The 24,171-nt window shown below is 33.7% G+C and overlaps 1 protein-coding gene across 1 annotated transcript in view; it reads left to right on the top strand.

Moving 5' to 3' along the window:
- ADAM32 (ADAM metallopeptidase domain 32) overlaps nt 1–24,171 on the top strand; it is a 79,763-nt gene that overhangs the window by 11,059 nt on the left and 44,533 nt on the right. Inside the window, exons 3-9 of the mRNA XM_064477358.1 lie at nt 2,176–2,252; nt 3,529–3,703; nt 8,235–8,303; nt 11,546–11,617; nt 11,828–11,994; nt 16,304–16,385; nt 21,395–21,531. Coding sequence (XP_064333428.1) covers nt 2,176–2,252; nt 3,529–3,703; nt 8,235–8,303; nt 11,546–11,617; nt 11,828–11,994; nt 16,304–16,385; nt 21,395–21,531 — 779 coding nt within the window. The remainder of the gene's footprint in view (nt 1–2,175; nt 2,253–3,528; nt 3,704–8,234; nt 8,304–11,545; nt 11,618–11,827; nt 11,995–16,303; nt 16,386–21,394; nt 21,532–24,171) is intronic.

The following is a 24,171-nucleotide window of genomic DNA, read 5'->3' as shown; positions in this document are numbered from 1 at the left end:
TTTTATATTTTACAATTTTTTAAAAACTTTTTGCATTGAATAAATGCTTTCCTAATACAGAAGACTCCACTCACAGGGAATATGTTTAAGTAATCCACGTAAGCTTTGTTTCACCCATTATTTGGCTTTTTTGAAGCTTAGTAAATTAAAGACAAGGTAGATTGACTTAGCACCTTCCACTCTGCCAAGAACATAGGTACAATTTAATTAGTTAATATTTTGTTGAATAAATGAATATAAATTAAATAATAATAGAAGCAAACACAAATATTATTGAACACAAAATCACAGATTGAAATTCTTTTCTTTTTTTTTAACCCCCTATCCTTCCATCAATAAATCCTATGGACTCTACATTTCAAATTATATATTCAGAACCCACTGTCTTCCTCTGTCTCTCTCATTGATACCACTGTTTTCCAAGTAAACATCATATCTAGTTTAGATTATTGCCATAACTTCCTGAATAACTTCCATGCTTCCATACCTTGCCCATCCCCTCGGTTAGTTCTCAACATGGCAACCAGGCAGCCAGGTCAGTCCTACTAAAACCTCATCAGATAATGTCACTTCTCTGCTCAGAAGCCTCTGTGGGACTTGTTGTTCATGAAGTGAAAATCACAGTCATTTCAGTATCCTGCAGGCTTGGCACAACCTGGTCCTCATTACTCTCTGACCTTGCTTCTGTTATTCTCTGCCTTGCTCTTTCTGTTCCAGCCACATTGATTTTCTTGCTGTTCTTCAAAGAAGCCAGACATGTTCTCCTTTCAAGAACTTTGCACTTTCTGTTTTCTCTGATCCAGATGTTTGCTTTTTCCCAAAATACTCACGTTTTTCTCCCTCATTTCCTTCAAGCCTTTGCTCAAAACCACCCTATTAGTCCTTGACCCCTATTTTAAATTGCACTCTTAACCTTGTTTTGTTTTGCTTACCTGTTTTGTTTTGCTCCATAGTGGTTATCAATAGATGATGTACTATATATTTTATCTATTTATTTTCTGTTTCCTCAGTGCAATAGGATTTTCATTAGGGCAGAGCTTTTTTTTATTCAATGATGCATCTCTAGTGCCTAGAAATATTCCTGGCACATAGCGTTTAATAAAAATTTGTTGAATTATTGAAATATGTAACTTCATTTCTATAGGAAAGGACCATTAGTTTACTTTTCTTGTTCCTACTTCCTCCTCTTAGCATAAAGCAGTGTGTTAATAGGAAATCTTATATTGATTCCTACTGAAATTTTTAACACTATTGAATCTTGGAAATTATCCTTTTTTGTCTGTGATGGTAGTTGCTGTCTCTGTGTTAATTGTACTGTGGTCAGAACTTTGTGTGATTTCAGGCCTTTAAAATTTGTTGTTGTGTTTCATGGCCCAGAATATAGTTTCATCTTTGTAAATGTTACATGTTCTTTGAAAAGAAAATGTATTATATAGTTTTTAAGTGTAGTGTTCTACCTATATTAGGTTAACATTCTGTTCAAATCTTCTGTAGATTCTGAATGCTAGATTTATCAGTTACTGACAGTAACGTATGCTTAAAAATCTTTTAGTATGATTATCTATTTCTTTATTTTATTATTCTTAAAATTTTGGCTTTATATATTTTGAAGCTATGTTATTACAAATATGGAATATTTGTATCTTGCTGGTTAATTGAAACTCTTATCATTATGAAACGTCCCTCTTTATGTCTAGTAATGCTTTTTGCCTTAAAGCCTACATTTCCTGTATTAGTATAGTTTCAGAATCATCCTTTTGGTTTGTGTTGGTGTGGTATATCTTTTTCTAGCTCTTCAATCTTTCTGTGCCCTTAAATTTTAGATGTTTCTTTTTAGCAGAATATCAGATTTTAAAGAAAATCTAGAGTCAAAATCTTCGTCTTTTAATTGATGACCTAAATTTATACACTGGAAAATAATTTTACCTAAAAAATGGGAAAACATTTTGGAAGCAGGGTGTAAAATAATAATTCCAAGTATTGATCTGACAGGAGTACTTACTATGGTGAAAGTGGCAAATATGGGGAGACTTTTTTCTGAATGTCACCTTATTCATACTGTTATAAACTGTACAGCCTGTGAAAAATATTTAGAAAGTTCTATTAAGTATAAAGAGAAATCATTAGAAAGTTTTGTCATTTCCTAGGTAACCACTTTACTTTTTTTCCCCCTAGACTCAATGCTACTACCAAGGATATATTGAAGGATATCTGAATTCTGTTGTCGCACTTAGCACATGCTCTGGACTGAGGTTATGTATTTTTGTTGTTGATGTGCAAACACCACAGTTACAATATTTGGCTGTAGTGAATTTGTTAGCTTATACAAATATGGAGCTGGAAGAGGATTCTCATGTGGAGATTCTTCAGTGGTATCTTCGTCTGAACATGTTTCTTCTCTTATTTCTCCTCACTTTCCCCGCTGACCAGAGACATGTCTGACTTCCTTGAAGGTTTAGATTTCCTGGTGAACTTGCTCCCCGTCTTGTTTTTTCTTTACTACAGAAATGACAAATGTGTTTGACTACAACAAGTTGGAGGAGCTAAGTTCAGGGTAGCTTATCTTTTCAACAAGTAGAATATTTTTGATATCTACCATGTACCACCTACTGGCCTAGTGTCTGGAGATGTAAAGATAAATAAACAAAGCATGCCTCGTCACAAGGAAAATCATCTTCAGAGAGAGGAAGCAACTTCTATATAAATACATATTATTATAGCACATACATTTTTTTCTAGTAATATCACTATCTTAAACTCTGTAGAATTGTAGGGTTTCCTCCTTAGTGCTTGGAGAGGTTTCCATCTGCCAGGAAATTCTTCACCTTCATTTTGTAGTGTTGGATCTTTGTTTCACAAACAAATATTTCTCAGTGCTTTTTACATGGAATTCTGAAATTTGGTTTTTTAGGGACTATCACTTGAACTGTTACTTGTATTCATGGAAGAATAGTTATAAAAGCTGTTTATTCTTTAAAACCTTGCTTTTAATTTCTTATTGAGACTATGTACATAAAAGTAATAAATAACCTTTTTATAATTTCTGCTAAATTTTATTTTATGAATAAAATTTCTCATTACGTATCCTTTTGTTATACAAGCAATGTAATCATTTTTCAAAATCAGTGCCAACCAGAGAGAAATTTGTCCAGATTTCTGTTTGGTATTGCTTTCATTAAATCACTGGCTTGGAGAGCAGGGGACTGACTTGATCTCAGGAATGCTGTATACTTGCACACCTGGCAACTGATTACATAATTCTGTTGCATTTATAACTATAAAGAAAATTAAACAGGCAGTTTGTGGATTGGGGAAGATACTTTTTTGTCTCTTCAGAGTCACCTCCAAAGCATGAAGAGTTTGGGTTAAAATACTGAGCTCAAAAATATTCTATATTTTTCTTCTCCTACTCTTCCCACCCCTTCTCTTCTCTTTCTCCCTCTTCCTCCTTCTTTATTTGGAATTCTGTCAGAATTTTATAATGTAGACCTGATTAAAAGCACTTAAATTTTATCCTTAATTCTACAGAGGAATTTTGCAATTTGAAAATGTTTCTTATGGAATTGAGCCTCTGGAATCTGCAGTTGAATTTCAGCACCTTCTTTATAAATTACGGAATGAAAATGAATTTCCATTTCTTACTGAAAATAACCAAGACACAGAACAAAACCCAATGGACTATACTGTTTTTATAAATGAAAAAGTGAGTTGTATATGCTTTATTACTCTTTCAAGGCAGCTATTGCTTTTATTTAATTTATTTAAAAAAAGATTTATTAACCAATAATGTAGCTGTAGCTAATACCTTTTCTGTAAGAACATTCTCACCTTTTCTTAACGTTACAAATTCCTTTGAACCATGTGTTACCTTTTCCTCCTTGCAGCAATCTATCATTTACTTTTTATGATCCATTTAATTTTTAATTTTTATTTTGTTTGTTGCATACTTATAACTTTCTAAAAATTACTGTATATTCAGTATAAACTTTAAAAACTTATTTCTTGCTTTTGGCTCTATATTCCTGGAAATTATTCAATTAAGCCAGTATTTTATAAACGCTGCATTTGTAACCAGGGAATCATCATTAATTAAATTACAGAAATGATTAAAATGTCATAAGCAGGATTGTCGTGCATGACCATGTAAATTGTTCACTCTGTATAACTGCGTGTTTTGGTTCTCATAAAAGTAATTATGAAAGGGAAGATTTTTGTGCCAAGTAAAAGTGGCGTGAATGTGCATAGTTTATACAAGAAGTATATGGCAGTATTGTTCCCAATACATGTTCTCTCTGTATTCTGTCAGTTTAAAAAAATAGACAAAAACCCTCAGAATTTAGCTAGGCATTAAAAAAAAGACTCCGTTTCTCAGCTTCCGTGGATTTATTCTCTTAATGTATTGTTGGAATCAGTTTGCTGATATTCTGTTAAGGAGTTTTGCATCTATGTTTGTTTATCAGTGATATTGGCCCACAACTTTCTTTTTTTGTGGTATCTTTGTCTGGTTTTGGTATCAGGTGTCGGTGGCTCATAGGATGATTTTGAAAGTGTTCCTTCCTCTGCAATTGCTTTCAGTAGTTTCAGAAGGAGAGATATTAACTCTTTCCTAAATGTTTGGTAGAATTCACCTGTGAAGCTATCTGGTCCTGGACTTTTGATTGTTGATAGTTTTAAATTACTGATTCAATTTTAGTACTGGTAATTTGTCTGTTCATATTTTCTATTTCTGGTTCAGTCTTGAGAGGTTGTACCTTTCTAACAATTTGTCCATTTCTTCTAGGTTGTCCATTTTGTTGGTGTATAGTTTCTTGTAGTAGTCTCTTATGCCCCTTTGTATTCCTGTGATGTCGGTTATAACTTCTCCTCTTTCATTTCTGATTTTATTGATTTGAGCCCTCTTCCTTTTTTCTTGATGAGTCTAGCTAAAGGTTTATCAATTTTGTTTATCTTTTCAAAGAACTAGCTCCTAGTTTCATTGATCTTTTCTGTTGTTTTTTTAAGTCTCTATTTCATTTATTTCTGCTCTGATTTTATGATTTGTTTCCTTCTAGTAACTTTGTATTTTATTTGTTCTTCTTTCTCTAGTTCCTTTAGGTATGAGGTTAGGTTGTTTATTTGAGAGTTTTTGTTTCCTGAGACAAGCTTTATTGCTATAAATTTTCATGTTAGAACTGCTTTTGCTGTGTCCCATAAGTTTTGGATTGTTGTATATTCATTTTCATTTGTCTCTAGGTGTGTTTTGATTTCCTCTTTGATTTCTTCAGTGATCCATTGGTTGCTTAGTAGCATGTTGTTTAGCCTCCATGTGTTGTTGTTTTTCAGTTTTTTTCTTGTAGTTGATTCCTAGTCTCATAGCATTGTGGTTGGAAAAGATGCTTGATATGATTTCAGTTTTCTTGAATGTACTGAGGCTTGTTTTATGGCCTAGCATGTGATCTATCCTGGAGAATGTTCCGTGTGCACTGGAAAACAAAGTATATTCTGCTGCTTTCAGATGGAATGCTCTATAAATATCAATTAAGTCCATTAGGTCTATTGTATTATTTAAGGCCTGTGTTTACTTACTGTTTTTCTGTCTGGGTGATCTGTCCTTTGATGTAAGTGGGATGTTAAAGTCCCCTACTAATGTGTTACTGTTGATTTCTCCTTTTATTTCTGTTAATATTTGCCTTATATTGAGGTCCACCTATGATAGGTTCACATATATTTACAACTGTTATATCTTCTTCTTGGATGTATCCCTTAATTACTATATAGTGTCCTTCTTTGCCCCTTGTAACAGTCTTTATTTTAAAGTCAATTTTATCTGATATAAATATTGCTACTCTGGTTTTCTTTTGATTCCCACTTGTGGAATATGTTTTCCCATTCCTTCACTTTAAGTTTGTATGTGTCTCTAGATCTGAAGTGAGTCCCTTGTAGGCAGCATATATATGGGTCTTGTTTTTGCATCCATTTGGCCTATATCTTTTGGTTGAAGAACTTAGTCCATTTACATTTAAGGTAATTACTGATATGTATTTTCTCATTGTCACTTCTGTTCATTGTTTTGAATATGTTTTTGTAGGTCTTTTTCACCCCTGCCTTCTTTTGTTCCCTTCTCTTGTGATTTGATGACTATCTTTATGTGTTATGTTTGGATTCCTTTTTCTTTTTTGTGTGTGTATATCTATTATAGATTTTTGGTTTGTGGTCATCGTGAGGTTTCTGTACAGCAGTCTACATATACGTTATTGTTTTAAGTTGCTGAAATCTTAATTTCAAATGCATTAAAAAAAACTGCATTTGTTCTCTCCTCCCCTCACAATTACTGTTTTTTGTATCAATAAGGAAACATTGGCTTAAATAACACATTGGACAGATGCACTTAACAGATATGTACAGAATATTCCATTTAAAAGCAACAGGATACAAATTCTTCTGAAGTGCACATGGAACATTTTCCAGGAGAGATCGTGTTAGGCCACAAAACAATCTTAACAAATATAAGGAGATTAATAACGTATGAAGCATGACTTTAAGGTCAGGAATATGTCAAAGATGCCCACTCTCATCACTTTTATTCAGCTTAGAATTGGAAGTCATAGCCATAGTAATGAGGCAAGAAAAAGAAATGAAATGCATTCAGATTGGAAGGGAAGAAGTAAAATTATCAATTATCACTATTTGCAGATGACATGATATTATATATAGAACACTAATCACTCCATAAAAAAGTGTTAGAAACTACTAAACTAATTCAGTAAATTTGCAGGATACAAAACTCATGCACAGAAATCTGTTGTGTTTCTATACACCAATAAGAAATGATCTGAAAGAGAAATAAAGGAAACAATCCCATTACAATGCATCAAAAATAACTAGGAATGAATTTAACCAAGGAAGTGAAAGACCTCTTCTGTATTGAAAACTGCAAGACATTTATCAAAGAAACTGAAGAAGACCCAAATAAATGGGAGTATATTCCATGCTCATAGATTGAGTCAGGATTGTTAAAATTTCCATACTACTCAGAGCAATCTACATATTCAGTGCAATCCCTATCCAAATTCCATTGGCATTTTTCAAAGAAATAAGATAATACTTAAATTTGTATGGAACCACAAACACACACCAAATAGATGAAAGAATCTTGAATAAGAAAACAAAGCTGGAGGCTTCCGACTCTCTGATTTCAAGCTATATTACTAAGCTATAGTACTTAAAATAGTATCATATTGGCATAAAAAGGGACACATAGATCAGTGGAACAGAATTGAGAACCCAGAAATAAACCCACGCATATATGGTCAATTAATGTATGACAAAGGAACCAAGACTATTCAGTGGGAAAATGTAGACTTTTCAATAAATGATATTGGGAAAACTGGACAGGCACATGCAAAATAATAAACATCATTATTTTACACCATACACAAAAATTAACTCAAAATGGATTAAAGACTCGAATGTAAGACCTGAAATCATAAAATTCTTAGAAGAAAACAAATATAGTAACTCGAAAATATATATGCACTTCTGTGTTCATTGAACCATTATTTACAAGAGCCAAAATATGGAAGGAATCTAAGTATTTGCTGATGGATGAATGGATACATAAATTGTTATATACATATATATGTATATACAGAGTGGAATAATATTCAGCCTTAAAAAAGAAGAGAATCCTGACATTTGTGGCAATATGGATGAACCTTGAGGACATTATACTAGTGAAATAAGCCAGACACAGAAAGACAAATACTGCAACTACTCACTTTTATGTGGAATCTAAAACAGTCAGACCCATAGATACAGAGAGTACAGTGGTGTTTGCCTGGGGCTGCAGACAGAGAAATCGGGAAATGCTGGTCAAAGAGTATAAAGTTTGAACTTTGCAAGATGAATAAATTCTGGAGATTTAATAAATACCAATGGGACTATTGTTAAAAGTATTGTATTGTAAACTTGAAGTTTTCTGAGAGCGTTGGTCTTATGTGTTCTCACCACACACATACACACACACACAGAGAAAAAAATGGTAGCTATATGAGAGTGGATATATTAATTAGCTTGATTGTAGCAGTTACTTCACATTGTATACATATATCAAAACATCAAGTCTTATAACTTAAATGTATATACATTTACTTTTCAACTATGCCTCAATAAAGGTGGAAAAATATTTTAAAAGTTCAGAATAAACAATTTGTAAAAGTGTTTAAGTTTTTAAATGCTGTTATTCTTTTTTCTAGCCAGAATCAACTGTTTCAGATTTAATTCCTCTTTATTTAGAAATGCATATCGTGGTGGACAAAGTTTTGGTATGTGTTTTGCTTTTTCTTTGGTTTTAAACATTTGATATGAATGTATGTTTATCCTTGGCTAGAAAGAAACTTAAAGATCCAGTCTTCTTACTCGCATGTCGTAGAAAAGTGGAGAAATTTTCCGTCTGAAAAACCAAATATTCAAAATTACATGAGTTCTATCCAAAATGTTTTATTTGAACTCTTTACATAACAAACCTGCATATAAAATTGATTTTTTTTTTTTTTTGCTGACACTTAATATCTTTAGGGCCTCTCTCAATCCATAAACATTTCTAATGGTGATTTTTTTTAAGTGAAATTCTTTAAGCTTTTAATTCTTGTTTTAAGGTACTTGAAGAGCAGCATGTAGTCTAGAGAATGTTTTGCCCTGTAAAGTATTTGTTGGCACTAAAATGATGAAAGCCTGACTATTTGTGACAACTGCTTACAAAAGTGTCAGGATTTTTTTAAAGTGGTTTTTAATGGTGCAACTGTTTGAGTCTCATCTAAATGCACCTCTAGATCCCTGATTCCCACGAACAGTTTGAGGACCTCTGAACTTTAGACCCTTGAGGTGATAACTTATTTTATACTCAATCAAGTTTGGTTTTATTTCTTCTATATTTCAGAGATTTGAGAAAACAGGGATAAAAATGTACTGTCCGGGTTTTGTTCTGAAGATAAGCATTTGATTGTCACATCTGTGGAATACCACAGAGGATATGACTCATCCTTTGTTACCAGTTCTGCTAGGATTGCAGAACTTGTCAGGAAGCCAGAGCTGGGGGTCAGAGACAGGAGAGATTTGGAGGCGGCTATTAAAACACTTGATTTATTAGAGTGTTAGGGAAAAGGGGCAAAGGGAAGATTTAATAGAAGTTGAGATATTTGTAGTAAAGATGACTAAATTTCCAGGGAATATTTTGGATTATGAAAATTATTTTGTTTCGGGATTATGTTGCAAATTTTGAGAGTTGTTTTAAAAGCTTCTTGTCCTAACTGCCAGATTTGCCAGCCGTATGATGCTGATTACACATCTCTTTTTTATGTTCTTATACATATTTACATGTTCTTTAATAAATCAGACATTGAGCCAGCTATGACATCTGTGTTACTAGGTGTTGGGCATGTAAAAAAATGTAGTGATACTGTCTTCAATCACTTCACAAATTTTAACTCCACAATTTTAGCCTAGTGAATTCAGTGCCAGATTGAGGGAAGCTTATGGTACTATAAAAACTCAGTGCTTTAGTGGAGAAAGACATGGAGATACACAGCTGTAACTTGGCGTACTCTTAAGAGCATGTACGTAGGTGTTTTAAAATGTAGGTTTTGTTATTATTTAGGTATGCTGACCACAGATCAGGAGATGACTGCTATAGGAAAGATAGCTTGTTATTCCCAGTTCCCAGGGGAAAGGGCATACACATCATGCCCTGTGGGGAAGCACCCGAGTAGGGCAGGAGACAGAGGGAGAGATGCGAAAACATGGCGGGGGCCTTTATTGTGGTTTCCATGGGAAGAGAACAGCAAGGCCAGGTAAACAGGTTTAGGATTGGCTCGTTTGCAAAATTTTAGTGGGTTTTGGGAATAGAGGTTGTTTCAAGTTGTTTGGTACCTTGCCCTTGGATGATTAAGGCAGGGGAATTGGAGTGTGAGAACCTGATAGGAGATGGTTGGGGGTTGTGTTCTGGTTTGGTTAGTTTGGGCAGTGGGGAGAGGATGGGGCCAGGGAAGAGTTAGCGTGAGAGATTTCTTTGCAAGGACACATGAAAATACGAGAGACTCTTCTTTTCAGATAACTCCAAGTTTAGTATGATTAATACACAGGGTTGAAGAAGGGAAAGGAAAAGGAATGAATTGAAGAATTGAGATGATATTTGAATTTTATCCTAAACGTCATAGAGAGTCAATGAAAGAGTTTAAGCAGGGTAGAGACATGTTCATGTTTTCATCTTAGAATCATTTTTGTATTAGCGTATGAACTGGAATGCTTGTGGGAAATTGGAGAAAGAGAAAGCATTTAAGAGACTATTCCAGTAATCAAGGTGGAATTTTATAAATTAATAGTGTTAGGAATAGACAGAAAATGGCAATTTTAAAAGTTACTAATGAGGCTTAATTAGAAGAACTTGTGAATTGATTTGATTTATTCATTCATTTAATAAATTTATTAAGCATCACCTGCCATCCAGGTGCTTAATAAATTTATTGTTCTGTTTACTGGGGATAGAGCAGTGCCCAAACAGAAAAAGTTTTGCTGTCATGAACATGTAGTATAAAAAATGTGGGAGGTCATAGATGATAATACCATTCACTAAAGTAGTGGAAGTCTCAGTGGGAGCATATTTTTGAGGGAGGATAATGAGTGTAGTTTTGAATGTGTTTAATTTGATGGCCCTGTGGAATATCCAAGGGATAGTGTACTTTAGAGATTTATTTTATAGATACGGAATTTGACGTTGGTACATCCCTCAGAGCTTATTCAGATTTCAGGTTATATATACACTCATCTGTGTGTGTGTGTGTGTGTGTCTGTGTGTGTGTGTGTCTGTGTCTGTATGTGGTTTCGTGTGATAGTAGTCTTTCGTAGCCACCAGTGATCAAGGCACTCAACAGTACCAGCACCACAAGACTTTTTTGTTATCCGTTCAACGTCACACCCATTCCTCCCCTCTTCTGTACACTTCTTAACCTCTGGCAATCACTAATCAATTCTCCATCTCTATGATTTCAGGAATATTGCATAAATGTTATCATGTAGTATGTATATTTGAGATATTTTTATACTGAGTATAGTTTTTGTGAGGTTTATCCAAACTGTTCCATATATCAACAGTTCAGTTACTTTTTATTACTGAATAGCATTCCATGGCATGAGTTTACCACAGTTTGTTTAACCTGTTAACCATTGAAGGACATGTGTTTCCAGTCATGTATGGGTCTTTGTGCGCATCATTTTTTATTTCTTTGGGATAAATGCCCAGAGGTGCAATTGCTAGGTCATATAGTATGTCCATTATTTGATTTGAAAGAAGCTGCCCAAGTATTTTCCAGAGTGGCTATATGGTTTTACATGCCCACCAGCATGTATGAGTGATCTAATTTATATTCATTTTTTATTTGTTGTTGTCTTATTTTGAAGTGTTCTAAAGAACCCCAAAGCAGCCTCAACCTCAGAGAGTAGATGGAGAGTAAATCTCAAACATATTAGGTGACAAATTATATTTAAATTTTAAATTAATTCTGTTTTTCAGTATGATTTCCTGGGCTCTGATAGCATGATAGTAACAAACAAAGTCATCGAAATTATTGGCCTTGTAAATTCGGTAAGTATTTTCCTTTCATACTAGTTAGGAAAATTTAGGAAAATTCAGTTTTGAAATTATAATTTGCACTAACTTGACATGTCATTTCTGAATAATTAAGTTATCCATATAAATTGAGTGTGGATTTGTCAAAACATTGAATTAATTTCTTGGTTGTTATAAAATAACATAAAAATTAATTTTTTGTGTCTTTATCTCTTCTGTTTTTAGATGTTTGCCCAATTTAAAATTACTGTTGTGCTGTCATCTTTGGAGTTGTGGTCAGATAAAAATAAGATCGCTACAGTTGGTGAGGCAGATGAATTATTGCATAGATTTTTAGAATGGAAAAAGTCCTATCTTACCCTAAGACCTCATGATATTGCGTATCTATTCATGTAAGAATAATGTTTCAATCTTCCTCAAAATCAAAGATGTATGATACTGATGGAGCTGAAAGGAGGGAATAGTTCATTTCTGACTTTTCACACTTTGCTTATTCAGTATGCACTCATTCAGGCCTCATTCTCTCTTTCTGGTTGTCAGGCAATAAAAAAGATTGCTAAAATTTATTTCTATGCTTATCAACATTTACTGATGAGGAGATTGATATTTCAAGAGGTTAAACCAACGCAGGACTCCTGGTTGTAGTGGTGTGTTTAGGTTTTGAGCTCACAATCTTAATCAGTACATAAAAAGATGGGATTTATCTTTTGAAGCTTGTATTTTTGTTATAGGTTTTGATCAAAGGCTTGGTAAAGTAGGTTAAAATATTGTATCCTAATGAATTTTCTGCATTATTTTTAAATGTTGGTTTTCTAATGATCAATCATAAGTATATATTTATAATTTTATTCATATAAAATTTATTAGCAGTTATAGTCAGCAAATGGCTTTCAATAAATCTGTATATACATATTTTAAGTTGGCATGATAATATTTCCTTTTTCATGTGTGTAAAATTAATCTTTTCCCCACACCTCTACCAACAATGTGTTGCTTCTCTTTTCATTTTTGCCACTCTGATGGGTATAAATTGATGTTAATATTTTTTAATTTGTTTCTTCTAAAAACTCATATATTTGAGCATCTTTTCATGTTTGTTGATCATTTGGATCTGTCCTTCTGAAATTCCCTTTTCATGGTATTTGACCACTTCTTTGTAATTTATAAGGGCTTATTGAGTGTTTAGATATTAGTCCTTTATTTATGTATATCAAAAGATACCTTTTCTAGGTCTACAATTTTTCTATAGATATTAAAAATCTTTTTTTGCCACATGAAATCTTTTGTGTTTATAGGGCCAAATTTGTTAATCTTTTCTTTTTTTACTTCTGTATTTCCTGTTTGATAAAGGTCTCTCCCAGCCCTAAATATTAGTCTACAGCTTTTTAAAAAAGAATAAATATTATTACTTTTTATAAATAAAATTTTAATATATCTTTAATTTTTATATAGTACAAAAGAGAAATAAAATTTTATTTTCTGCCGGATGAATAGGCAGTTTTGCGATAAATTTACCAGTTTTGGCAAACACTTGTCAAGTCCCACAAAAAAAAATCTTGAAATGTTTAGAGAGATTAAATTAAATCTATATATTGATTTGTTATTTGTAGACTTTTTGGTGATAGCCATTCTTACAGTTGTGAGGTGATAGCTCGTGGTTTTGATTTGCATTTCCTTGATGACTAGTGATATTGAGCATCTTTTCATGTGTCCCTTGGCTATCTATGTCTTCTTTGGAAAAATGTCTTTTCAGGTCTTCTGCCCAATTTTAATGAGGTTATTTGTTTTTTTAGTGTTGAGTTGTATGCGTTCTTTGTATATTTTGGGTATTAATCCCTTATAAGATGTATCATTTGCAAATATCTTCTCTTGTTCAAAATAGGTTGCTTTTTGATCTTATTGACATTTTCCTTCACTGTGCAAAGCATTTTAGTTTGATATAGTCCCATTTGTTTATTTTTGCTTTTGTTTCCCTTGCCTGAGGAGACGGATATAAAAAATATTGCTAAGACCAATATCAAAGAGCAAGCTTCTTATGTCTTATTTGAGAAGTTTTAAGATTTCAGGTCTTAAACGTTTAATTCCTGAATCCATTTTGAGGCCTTTTTGAATATGGTGTGAGAAATTGGTCCACTTTTAATCTTTCTCATGTGGCTGTCCAGTTGTCCGATCTGGTCCTGGACATTTGTTTGTTGGGAGTTCTCTTGTTACTGATTCAATTTCAGTACTGGTAGTTGGTCAGTTCATGTTTTCTGTTTCTTCCTGATTCCATCTTGGGGAATATACATTTCTAGGAGTTTGTCCATTTCTTCTAGGTTGTTTATTTTCTTGGGGTATAGTTTTCATAGTGGTCTCTTACAATCCTTTGTACTTCTGTTGTGTCAATTGTAACTTCTCCTTTTTCTTTTCTGATTTTATTGATTTGGGCTCTTTTTTTCTTGAGGAGTCTGGCTAAGTTTATCAATTTTGAAAAACCATTGAACACTCGTTATAGTGGCTAAATCAAAACAGAGCAGAACAAAACAAAACAAAACCCTGGCAATGCCACCTGCTGGAGAGTATGCAGAACAACTCTTCTGTATTGCTGGTGGGAATGCAAAAATGGTTGCCCATTTCCTATGAAGTTAAACTTACACTTACCTTATGACCTGGCAGTCCTACTCTGAGGTATTTACCCAAGTGAAATAAAAACCTGTTAAAAAAAAACTGGCTTTGATTTGCATTTCCCTGGTGATTAGTGATGTTGAGCATCTTTTCATGTGTCCCTTGGCTGTCTGTATGTCTGGCAACCACCATTCAACTCTTTGCTTTTATGAGTTGGATGGACTAGTTTAGGTTGCACACGTAAGTGAGACCATACAGTACTTGCCTTTTTATCTCTGGCTTATTTTACTTAGCATAAGATCATCCAGGTTTATCCATGTTGTAAATGGCAGAATTTCCTTCTTTCTTGAGGCTGAGTGATGTTCCACTGCATATGTACATCACATCTTCTTTGTCCATTCATCTGTCAGTGGACATTTCAAAAGTCAGCCTCTTGGGCATCATGTCACGTGGCTAGGGGCGCTCACTATGCTCTCACCTTCGCCCTACGTGCCTTGGGAGGAATCATGACTGAAGGCCTCTCTCTCAGCACTGAGCTGCGCTACCTTGAGGGTAGCACGTGAGTAAAGTGCAGCTGTTCTCACCTTCTTTAACATGTCTTTTTTGGATTTTTTTTTTTTTTTGCTTCAGTGTGATATGAGACCTTTCCTTGGACTCTTGGGCCACAAAGATACTCTCATCTGTGGGTGGTTGTCAGAATTGTTTCTGTGGGGAGATGAGGGCTAAAAAACTCCTATTCTGCCATCTTGCTGATGTCACTCCACAAGACTAATGCCAGCACATTATCTCCACTTATTTATAGTTTATAGGAGGAAAAAACAATGAGAGTGAGAGAGCAAGAGTGAAAGAGAGACTCAAAATGCGGTATAACAAAAAGGCCAAATTAAAGAAGTACTAACTGAAGTAAAAGTAGGAAGGCAGATTTAGGCATATTTAAATTCAGTACAAGGAGGTGGAAAGCACTCCAGGTTATGGAAACTGTGCTTAGAAGCATGAGACTAAATAATAGTTCTTTTCAAAGACTATGGAATTCATAGTTACAACTAGAGCTGAACCTCTGAAGGAGGTGAAGGATGCAAAAAACACTGAAGAAGTAAAAACAGTAAATCTTGACAACTGATTTGATGTGGAGACTGGATGGGCAGTATTAAGTAAAAAATAGCTATCATTGAGTCCAGCTCATCAGGAGTATGCAGAGAGTTGGAATGTAAAGCCAAAGTTGGGTGCTAAAGGCAAATACTTGGAAATAAGTGCTGGAGGGGTTAGGTATAAACAACACCAGAGAGACAGGATAAGGAAGCAGTGGAGAGTGCAGTTGTGAAGTGCAGGTGAGACTGAGGGGGCATTTCAAATTGAGAATTGAGTACCAAGCTTTTTCACGCACATCCCAGAATGTTCTTTTGACGAGGGCTCTGCAGATGGCAGAATATGTGTAGAGCATCCATATCTTAGTGATTGAGAGCGTGGCTCTGGATTCAGACTGCCCAAGTTCATGTTCAGGAGTACTTATTAATTGTGCTGCCTTGAGAAAGTTACTTGTACTTCCCATCTGATGTTGGATTTGTTCAGTGGGGATAAAAGTCGTATCTATTTCACTGGCTAGATTTGAGGACTAAGTAGAATAATTTGTAAATCTCTAAGAATAACGATATTATTATATGGCAGCTTATATGGGCCCTTTCTCAAAGCAGAAAAAAAAATGTTAAGTCATTCCAATGAGAAAAAGGTGAGCTTTTCTACATTAGAGTGAAAACTTTTAATCCATACATAAAAACTATTTTTCACTGTCACCCAACAAAATGCTTTTGATTGAAATGTTGATGAAAGCTTTGGTAACTGTAACCAAATGTGGTAAGAATAGTAAAGTCATCAAAAACTTGGATCCATTGGATATGTTTTAGAAACCTTGAGTGCTTAATCTCATTTAATTAAGACTATTTTACAAATTTGAAACAATTAAGAACATATGGAAAGACTGTACTTAAGTTTGCCTCAGACTAGAATTTTGTGAACTGCAGACAGACAAATTATTAGCAGGAATTATCACTTGTGAATTGTTTGTCAAAATTAATTATAATTGTATACTTATTTATTTAGCTATCGAGATTATCCAGATTATGTGGGAGCAACGTTTCCTGGAAAAATGTGTGTTACCCATTATTCTTCAGGAATTGCTTTGGTATGTAATTTCTTAATTTTATTATTTGAAAAAAGTGTACATTTAAAAATTATCCAGCATTACAGCATATAGTTTATACAGTTTACATTTATATTTACACTTAGAGATTGCATTTATTTTCCATTACTGTTAAAATTTTGAAGTATGTAGAAGGAAGAGTTTTATGAAGTACAAGTGTCTTATTGCAGTTATTTTGAGGTTAAAGTGGAATAAAAATATCACAAATACACATGCATTCCTTAATATATAGAATAGTGCATTATGAAAAATCTGTAAAGGTATTTCTATAACCCAAATAGAGTTTTGCTTATAGATATAAAATTGAAGAAATAGTCTTACAGATGAAATAGCTTCAAAATGAAAACAATCAACCAAAAAGTATGATAAAAATCCTTTAAAATGCTTCAAACCTCTGAATATAGTATTTAAAAGAAACTTTTGTGTCTATTTTAAATATTTATAGTTCTTATGCATATTTTATATATAAATTAAGTATTGATACAATTAGAGGCATCACTGAAAGGTGAAGGAATTCATTCAGCCTTTTCCCCACCTATTCATTCTTTTTAAAATAAGTTTAAGTACTATATATGCATCTTTAAATTACTAAGTCATTTATGTTATTCATGTCCATTTCTTAAAGAACGTATAGAAGCCTATTAGAAAACTCATATGTTCTGGAATCTTCCAAGGGATGAAGCGATGATCACTGTTAACATTTTGATAGATGTGTGTCTTCTTCTTCGAGTTTTTAATCTGTTACTGTGGCTCCCCCTGTATGTTTTTGCAAAAATGGGATTTGCAATACATACTTTTATTTCTGATACTCTTTTAATTATTTTTATTACAGAATTTATTTATGCATGCATATATATGTAAACTGTCTTATGTATAGATATAAAAAGCAAAAATTGATGGTAAAACTCTCTTCTTTATTTCATGTAGTCCCATTTAAGAATTTATAATTTCTATTTAAATTCTCTGGTAGTTAAGTTTATTTATTTACAATATAAACACTCTTACTACTACTTTGATTAATACACTTTAGACAGCATTGGTAATATTATCTTTGACATATTTAACCCAATCTATTTGTCATATATTTTTATATTTTATTATTTTACTAGTATTTATAATAGTAAACTATACTATAATATACTTTAAATATTTTATGTATGTATACATAATAGATGTAATTATATATTATATATAATATATAGTATTTAATGCACAATAGTGTAATATATGGAATATTATATTGTTATATTAATATTTTTATTTATATTTATTATTTAAAAAATACCTGTTTACCTTAGGCAAAGTCCATTGCTTACTTGCTATGAAAAATAAGATGTAAAATAGCTGTCATATCCACTTATATCCACTTCTTATTTCCATTGTTAAGAGTTATAAAATTTGTAATTTATTCTTATAGAACTTTCGTACTTTGTCTACAGGTTGATTTAAAAATTAAGTCAATAAATATTATTTTATAGTATTATGAATTTAAAAATATTAACTCTGAATCAAGAAGTAAGTATATTGTTATGCTAGTAAAGCTTTGATGGCCAAAAGAGGATCTTTTAGGCATCAGAGTCTAATGATACTTCTTATTTTTTTTCCTGACTTCTTTTACTTCTGTGGGTGGAGCCAATCACCACAGAAAATTTAACTTCATATTTCTTTCCTCAGAATTCCTTGCTGTTTTTCTGGTATAACTCTTTGTGTTTTTCAATTTTAAACACACACACTGAATTATTTTATTAATGAAAACACTTATGCTTTCCTTCCACATTTGATTGACAGTTTGGCTAGGTTTAGAATCTAAATATGAACATTTTATTGTTTGATTGAATACCTAAGAATATGGAAATACAGTTCCTTGGACAAATAAGATGCTGAAGTTCTACTTACAAAATTTTATTGAGATATAAGCATTTTGAGCCTATGTCTAGCTTTGCCATGATCTAGCAAGTGAATGCCTAACATTCAACTACTAACTACTAACAAGTAGTGCGGGGTGATAGCACCAATTTACTTCCCAAACCTACCAGATTTGGTGGGGAAGGAGTCAGAATCTGAAACTTGGGATGGGAACAATTGGTATCTACTACTCTGTCCTATTGTTTGCAGATCTGTTCCTTTGTATCATCTAATCTACTGTTTATTTCTTATAGTGTAATTTTCATTTCAGTTATTATATTCTTCAGCTCTGTTAGGTTCTGCATTGTATTTTCTCAGTTTTTGTTGAAATTGTCATTGTGTTCATCCATTCATCTCCAGAGTTTGTTGAGCATCTTGAAGATCATTTCCTTGAACTATTTATAAATTGCTTGTCTCCCTATGTTTAGTTCTTTGTGAGCTATAGATCTAGATTTCTAGATCTATATATAGATCTAGATTTCTAGATCTATATATAGATCTAGATTTCTAGATCTATATATAGATCTAGATTTCTAGATCTATATATAGATCTAGATTTCTAGATCTATATATAGATCTAGATTTCTAGATCTATATATAGATCTAGATTTCTAGATCTATATGTCTGTTTTTTGTGCCAGTACCACCCAGTTTTGATTACCGTAGCTTTGTACTATTGTCTGAAGTCTGGAAGGATTATGTCTCCAACTATGTTCTTTTTCCTCAGGATTGGTCTGGCAATTTTGGATCTTTTGCAATTCCATATAAATTTTAGAATTATTTGTTCAGGTTCTGTGAAAAATGTCCTGGGTAATTTGATAGTGATTGTATTTAATCTGTATATATCTTTGGGTAGTATGGCCATTTTACCCATATTAATTCTTCCAACCCAAGAGCATAGGATATCTTTCAATTTCCTTAAATCATCTTCGTTTTCCTTTATCAATGCTTTATAGTTCTCAGTGTATAAGTCTTTCACCTCTTTGATTAGATTTATTCCTAGATATTTTTTCAATTCAATTTTAAATGGGATTTTTTTCTTTCTGATATTTCATTGTTAGTATAGAGAAATACAACAGATTTATGTATATTAATTTGTTTTGTTTGTTTGTTTGATGAGGGGGAGGTAATTAGGTTTATTTATTTATTTCTATTTGGAAGAGGTGCTAGGGATTGAACCCAGGACCTCGTGCATGCTAAGCATGCACTCTGCCTCTTGAGCTATACCCTACCCGCTGTATATTAATCTTATATCCTGCTACCTTGCTGAAGTCATTTATCAACTCTAGAAGTTTTTGTGTTGAGTCTCTAGGGTTTTCTATATGGAGTATCATATCATCAGCATATAATGACAGTTTTACCTCTTCCCTTCCGATTTGGATGCCTTTTATTTCTTGTCTGATTGCTGTGTCTGACTTCCAATAGTATGTTGAATGGAAGTAGTGAGGGTGGGCATCCTTGTCTCATTCCAGAATTTAGCTGAAAAGCTTTCAGCTTTTCACTTTTGAGTATTATATTGGCTGTGGGTGTGTCATAAATGGCTTTTATTATGTTGAGATATGTTTCCTTTATACCCACTTTGGTGAGACTTTTTATCATGAATGGATGTTGAATTTTATCAAATGCTTTTTCTGCATCTATTGAGATGATCATGTACTTAATTCCTTGGCCAGATGGGACCACCAGGTCTTTCTCTGAAGACGGGCAAAACCATGGGCTGTGCTCTCTGTTCAAGTGCACTGTAAGCAAGGTTGTCGGATGGGCTTCACAGCTTCCTGTGTGCTCTGGTTAGGTTCCCTGGTTGGGCTTTCTGAAGGCTATATTTAGCAGTGGACCGGGCTATGAATTAGTTTCCTTGCCCAGGTGGTTTGGGGGAACCAGCTCAGCTCATGGTTTGTGGCCTTGACTCAAGGCAACTCGCACTCCCGTTTCCTAGTCAAACTGTGCCATGGGCTTTGCTCTGTGAACAGTCAACTCTGCCTGCCATATTCTCTGCTCAAATGTTGCTGCCCTGTGCAGACCTGCACCCCATTGACTTCCCTGGTCAGGCTGCTTCACTGTCCTGCTCTGCAGATGAGCAAAGCTGCTAGTTGGGACTACTACTAAGGTGCTACAGGTGGGAACTTGACTTGCCAAGATCCAAACCCTGGTTACTGCAAACCCCTCCTGCCTCCTCTGTCATGATCAGATTCCCAGTGATCAAATCCCGCTCATCCTTTGTCATCCTCATGAGGCAAGACCAGAGTGGGGACTCCCAGAAGTAACCCACAATGCTGGGGGAGTGGATGTCTACCCCGGGCGTCTTTTCCCACTCAAGGGACCATAGGCTCTGGGAAGACCTCTTGTGTGGTGCTTCACCAGCCTTGAGGAGGAGCAATGCAGTCAGTGTACAGCTTCTCTTCCTAACCTTCTAATGAGGTCTGTCTTGGTCTCTGTGGTGCAGGGGTGCTTCAGCCTCACCTCTGTGTTCCAGGATTTTCTCAGTGGTGTCTTATCCATGAATAGTTGCTAGTTGTTCTTCTTGTGAGGGGGAGTGAAGTTTGGAAAAACCTATATTGCCATCTTGGTGACATCACTCTTGTTGCAATTTAATTCTTATTATGGACCTGAGACAGTGAGGGGTAGTGAGACAATTACCCCAGGTGTTGTCACTAAAAGTGTCACTTTTTAAAATGTAGGGGCTCTTTCATTGTTTAGAGGGAGGCTTACTTTACTGGCAAGGCAAGTCCATGTCACTTCAGTTGTTCCCATCCCAAGTTTCAGATTCTGACTCCTTCCCCACCAAATCTGGTAGGTTTGAGAATTAAATTGGTGCTATCACCCCGCACTACTTGTTAGTAGTTAGTAGTTGAATGTTAGGCATTCACTTGCTAGATCATGGCAAAGCTAGACACAGGCTCAATATGTTTATATCTCAGTAAAATTTCATAAGTAGAGTTTCAGCTTCTTACTTGTCCAAGGAACTGTATTTCCATATTCTTAGGTATTCAATCAAACAATAAAATGTTCATATTTAGAAAAAATATTATTCTTACCACTCTTCACTGAGTTGTCTTTTATTTGAATTTTCTTTGTTGTTAATGTAGTATCCCAAGGAGATAACTTTGGAGGCGTTTTCAACTATTGTCACCCAGATGCTGGGACTCAGTCTGGGGATCTCATATGATGACCCAAAGAAATGTCAATGCTCAGCGGCCACCTGCATAATGAATCCAAAAGCTATGTAAGTTTTTAAAACATTAGATATGTTTATTGGTTATGTTCATTTTGTTTTAAATAGTTGAAGGGAAAAATTTTAGTATTTGCTTATAGCACAAATCATCTATAAATGGACCATGTATTAAAAAATATAAATATGAAATTTTAAGGGTCAAAGGAGTATGGATTGAGGTTACCATTAAGAACAAAGATTAAAGAAAAGAAGATAAATCCAACCTGCAAGATACATTACCAAAATGATTCTCCTTAGGCTATGTATTGTCTGAAATCATTTAGTAAAGATATTTAAAAATATGTCAGTAGGCCAAAACAAGTGGCTTTTGTTTTTAGACAGAATTTTTGGTTCTGCTTTTAGTAAATTAAGTGGGAAAACTACAATCTAAAGAATATACTATTTGTGTGACTTTGGATAAATTACTAGAACTTGCTTGCTTAGATTTATTTTTCTTATCTTTAAAATGGGAATGATCATGCCTATTCTCTTATGCTAAGTGTGACCTAATCCTAATTAAACAATCAGAAATCAAAAATGAAAACAAGCTGTTAATTTTTTAAAGCATCCTCTTTTTATAGTTACTCCTAAGCACACCTAAGGTTAACTCTAAAAATAGCTCAAACTCAAACATATGTATTTATATATACACATATTATATTACAAATTAGTTCTACATGGATTATATATAAAAACAATATTTTATACATATAAAATATTACATAATTTTGTTAAATATGTAATAAATTAAAATATTATAAAATTATTTATTAAATCAAATATAAAATTTATATAGATATATAAAAATATGAGAATTACCATTCTGGGCCTGTTGTCCATTTGGCCAACTATTCTCAAGTATGCTATGACAAGGTGTTTTGTGTAAGTCACCTAGAGTCTAGTATTAATGACAATTAAAAATAAGATGTTTACAGTGTACTTGCTATGTGCTAGAGACCATTCCACACATTTTACATATGTTGAATCCTTTGATTCTCACAACATCTTTTTAGGGCAGGTCCTATTATTCTCATCTTTACAGATGAGAAGCTGAATTATAAGAAGGATACTCTGGGGTCAGATAGCTAGTTTGTGGCAGACCTGAGTTTTCAACCTAGGCCTTCTGGCTTTAGAAACTGTGTTAATAAACCTTTAGTTTTTATGGTGCTTTTATGATATTTAAAGTGATTTCATACATATTCTCCAATTTCTTACAAAACCTTGGTGATGTGTGTAGAGCAAGTATTATCTTAATTTCTACAAAATCTCACAATTATGTATGATAAATGGATATATAAAGTCTGTAAATGCAGATAGATACATCTTTTGCATTTCCACAGTACATCTCATACATTGTTTTATGTAATTTTCAAAGAAAATATTATTATTTCTATTTGTCTTTTTCCATGGATTTTTTTAAAAGACCTGGAGTACAGAGAACCTAAATGACTCTCCACTGGATACACAGTTAGTAAGTGGCCAACTTCAGCCGATGTCAGTCAAGTCATCAGTGGTTTATTGGGCACCTGCAATAAGCCAGGGGGTTGAATTAGAGACTTTGCTTGTTTATTAACCTGTAATCCTCACAATAACCCTATGAAGTGGATGGGTAATATCCCTATTTTGTTGATGAGAAAACAGACTTAGAGAGTTTAATCACTTTGCCTAAAACCTCCTAAGTCTCAAGATTGGTACTAGTCAACAAGTTTATCTAACTCAAAGCTTCGTTATTTTCTCTGCTCCATACTGACTTCATATAGAAGACAATTAATATAGTGGAATTAATTTAAAACAAGTAGCAAGAGAACGTTAAAATGTATTTGTACAAACTTCATTCTTTATTTCTGTGATCCTTGTAACATTTTTTTGATGACTTAATTTATACCTACTTCTTAAAAGTGGGTAAGTCATGTCTGAAACTCCAATTTTCAACATAGTCTATACAAACAAGTGAGTTCATAAATGGAGGGAGGAAAGAGGCAGAGAAAATGGTGATAAATATGAATGTAGGAGCTTAGGGAAAACTTATGGTGACGGTTTACTCACCTATCCAGTTGCATCATTTTACAGAAAGGCAAAAACATTTGGAAGAAGCATGGAGTTATCATTTGTTAAGAGAAATTAAATTATTTTATTCATATTGCTTTCTCTTAATTCCCTGTCAAGACCAATTTTATTAAGCTATAAGAATTTGGAGAAGAGGGGCTACCATTTTGGAGTAAGGGATACATTGATGGTAATGTGAGCTTTGGAGTCTTTCACTTCTTTGATTTTTTTCCTAACCCTATTTTTCTCAACTGAAAAATGAAGATCATGGTAGCTGCATCACACAGTTATTGTGAGGATGCAGTTAATCAAGAAATATGTAAGTTATTTATCATGTGCTACACTCTGTCCTTTCTGAAGAGTAGGGAAGACCTAGAAGGTATTAAGATAGTGGTGGTAGGGATCCACAAGAGCAGTGAGAGTATGGAATTTGGGCGGGGTGGGGGGGGGAGTGTAGGCAAGAGACGAACCCTGAAAGGAAAGTGAAATAGTGTAAAAGAGAAACTTCTTTTCTCAAAAGGGTGTCAAGTGCTCACTCTAACTTCAGAAAAATGGTAGAATTGTGGGTGGTTTTGTTTTGTTTGGTTTGGTTTTGCTTAATTTGTT

The sequence above is a fragment of the Camelus dromedarius genome, chromosome 22 (genome assembly GCF_036321535.1).
Source record: "Camelus dromedarius isolate mCamDro1 chromosome 22, mCamDro1.pat, whole genome shotgun sequence".
NCBI lineage: Eukaryota > Metazoa > Chordata > Mammalia > Artiodactyla > Camelidae > Camelus > Camelus dromedarius.
Note: the sequence above shows the minus strand (reverse complement) of the source record. Positions and strands in the feature narration are given on the sequence as shown.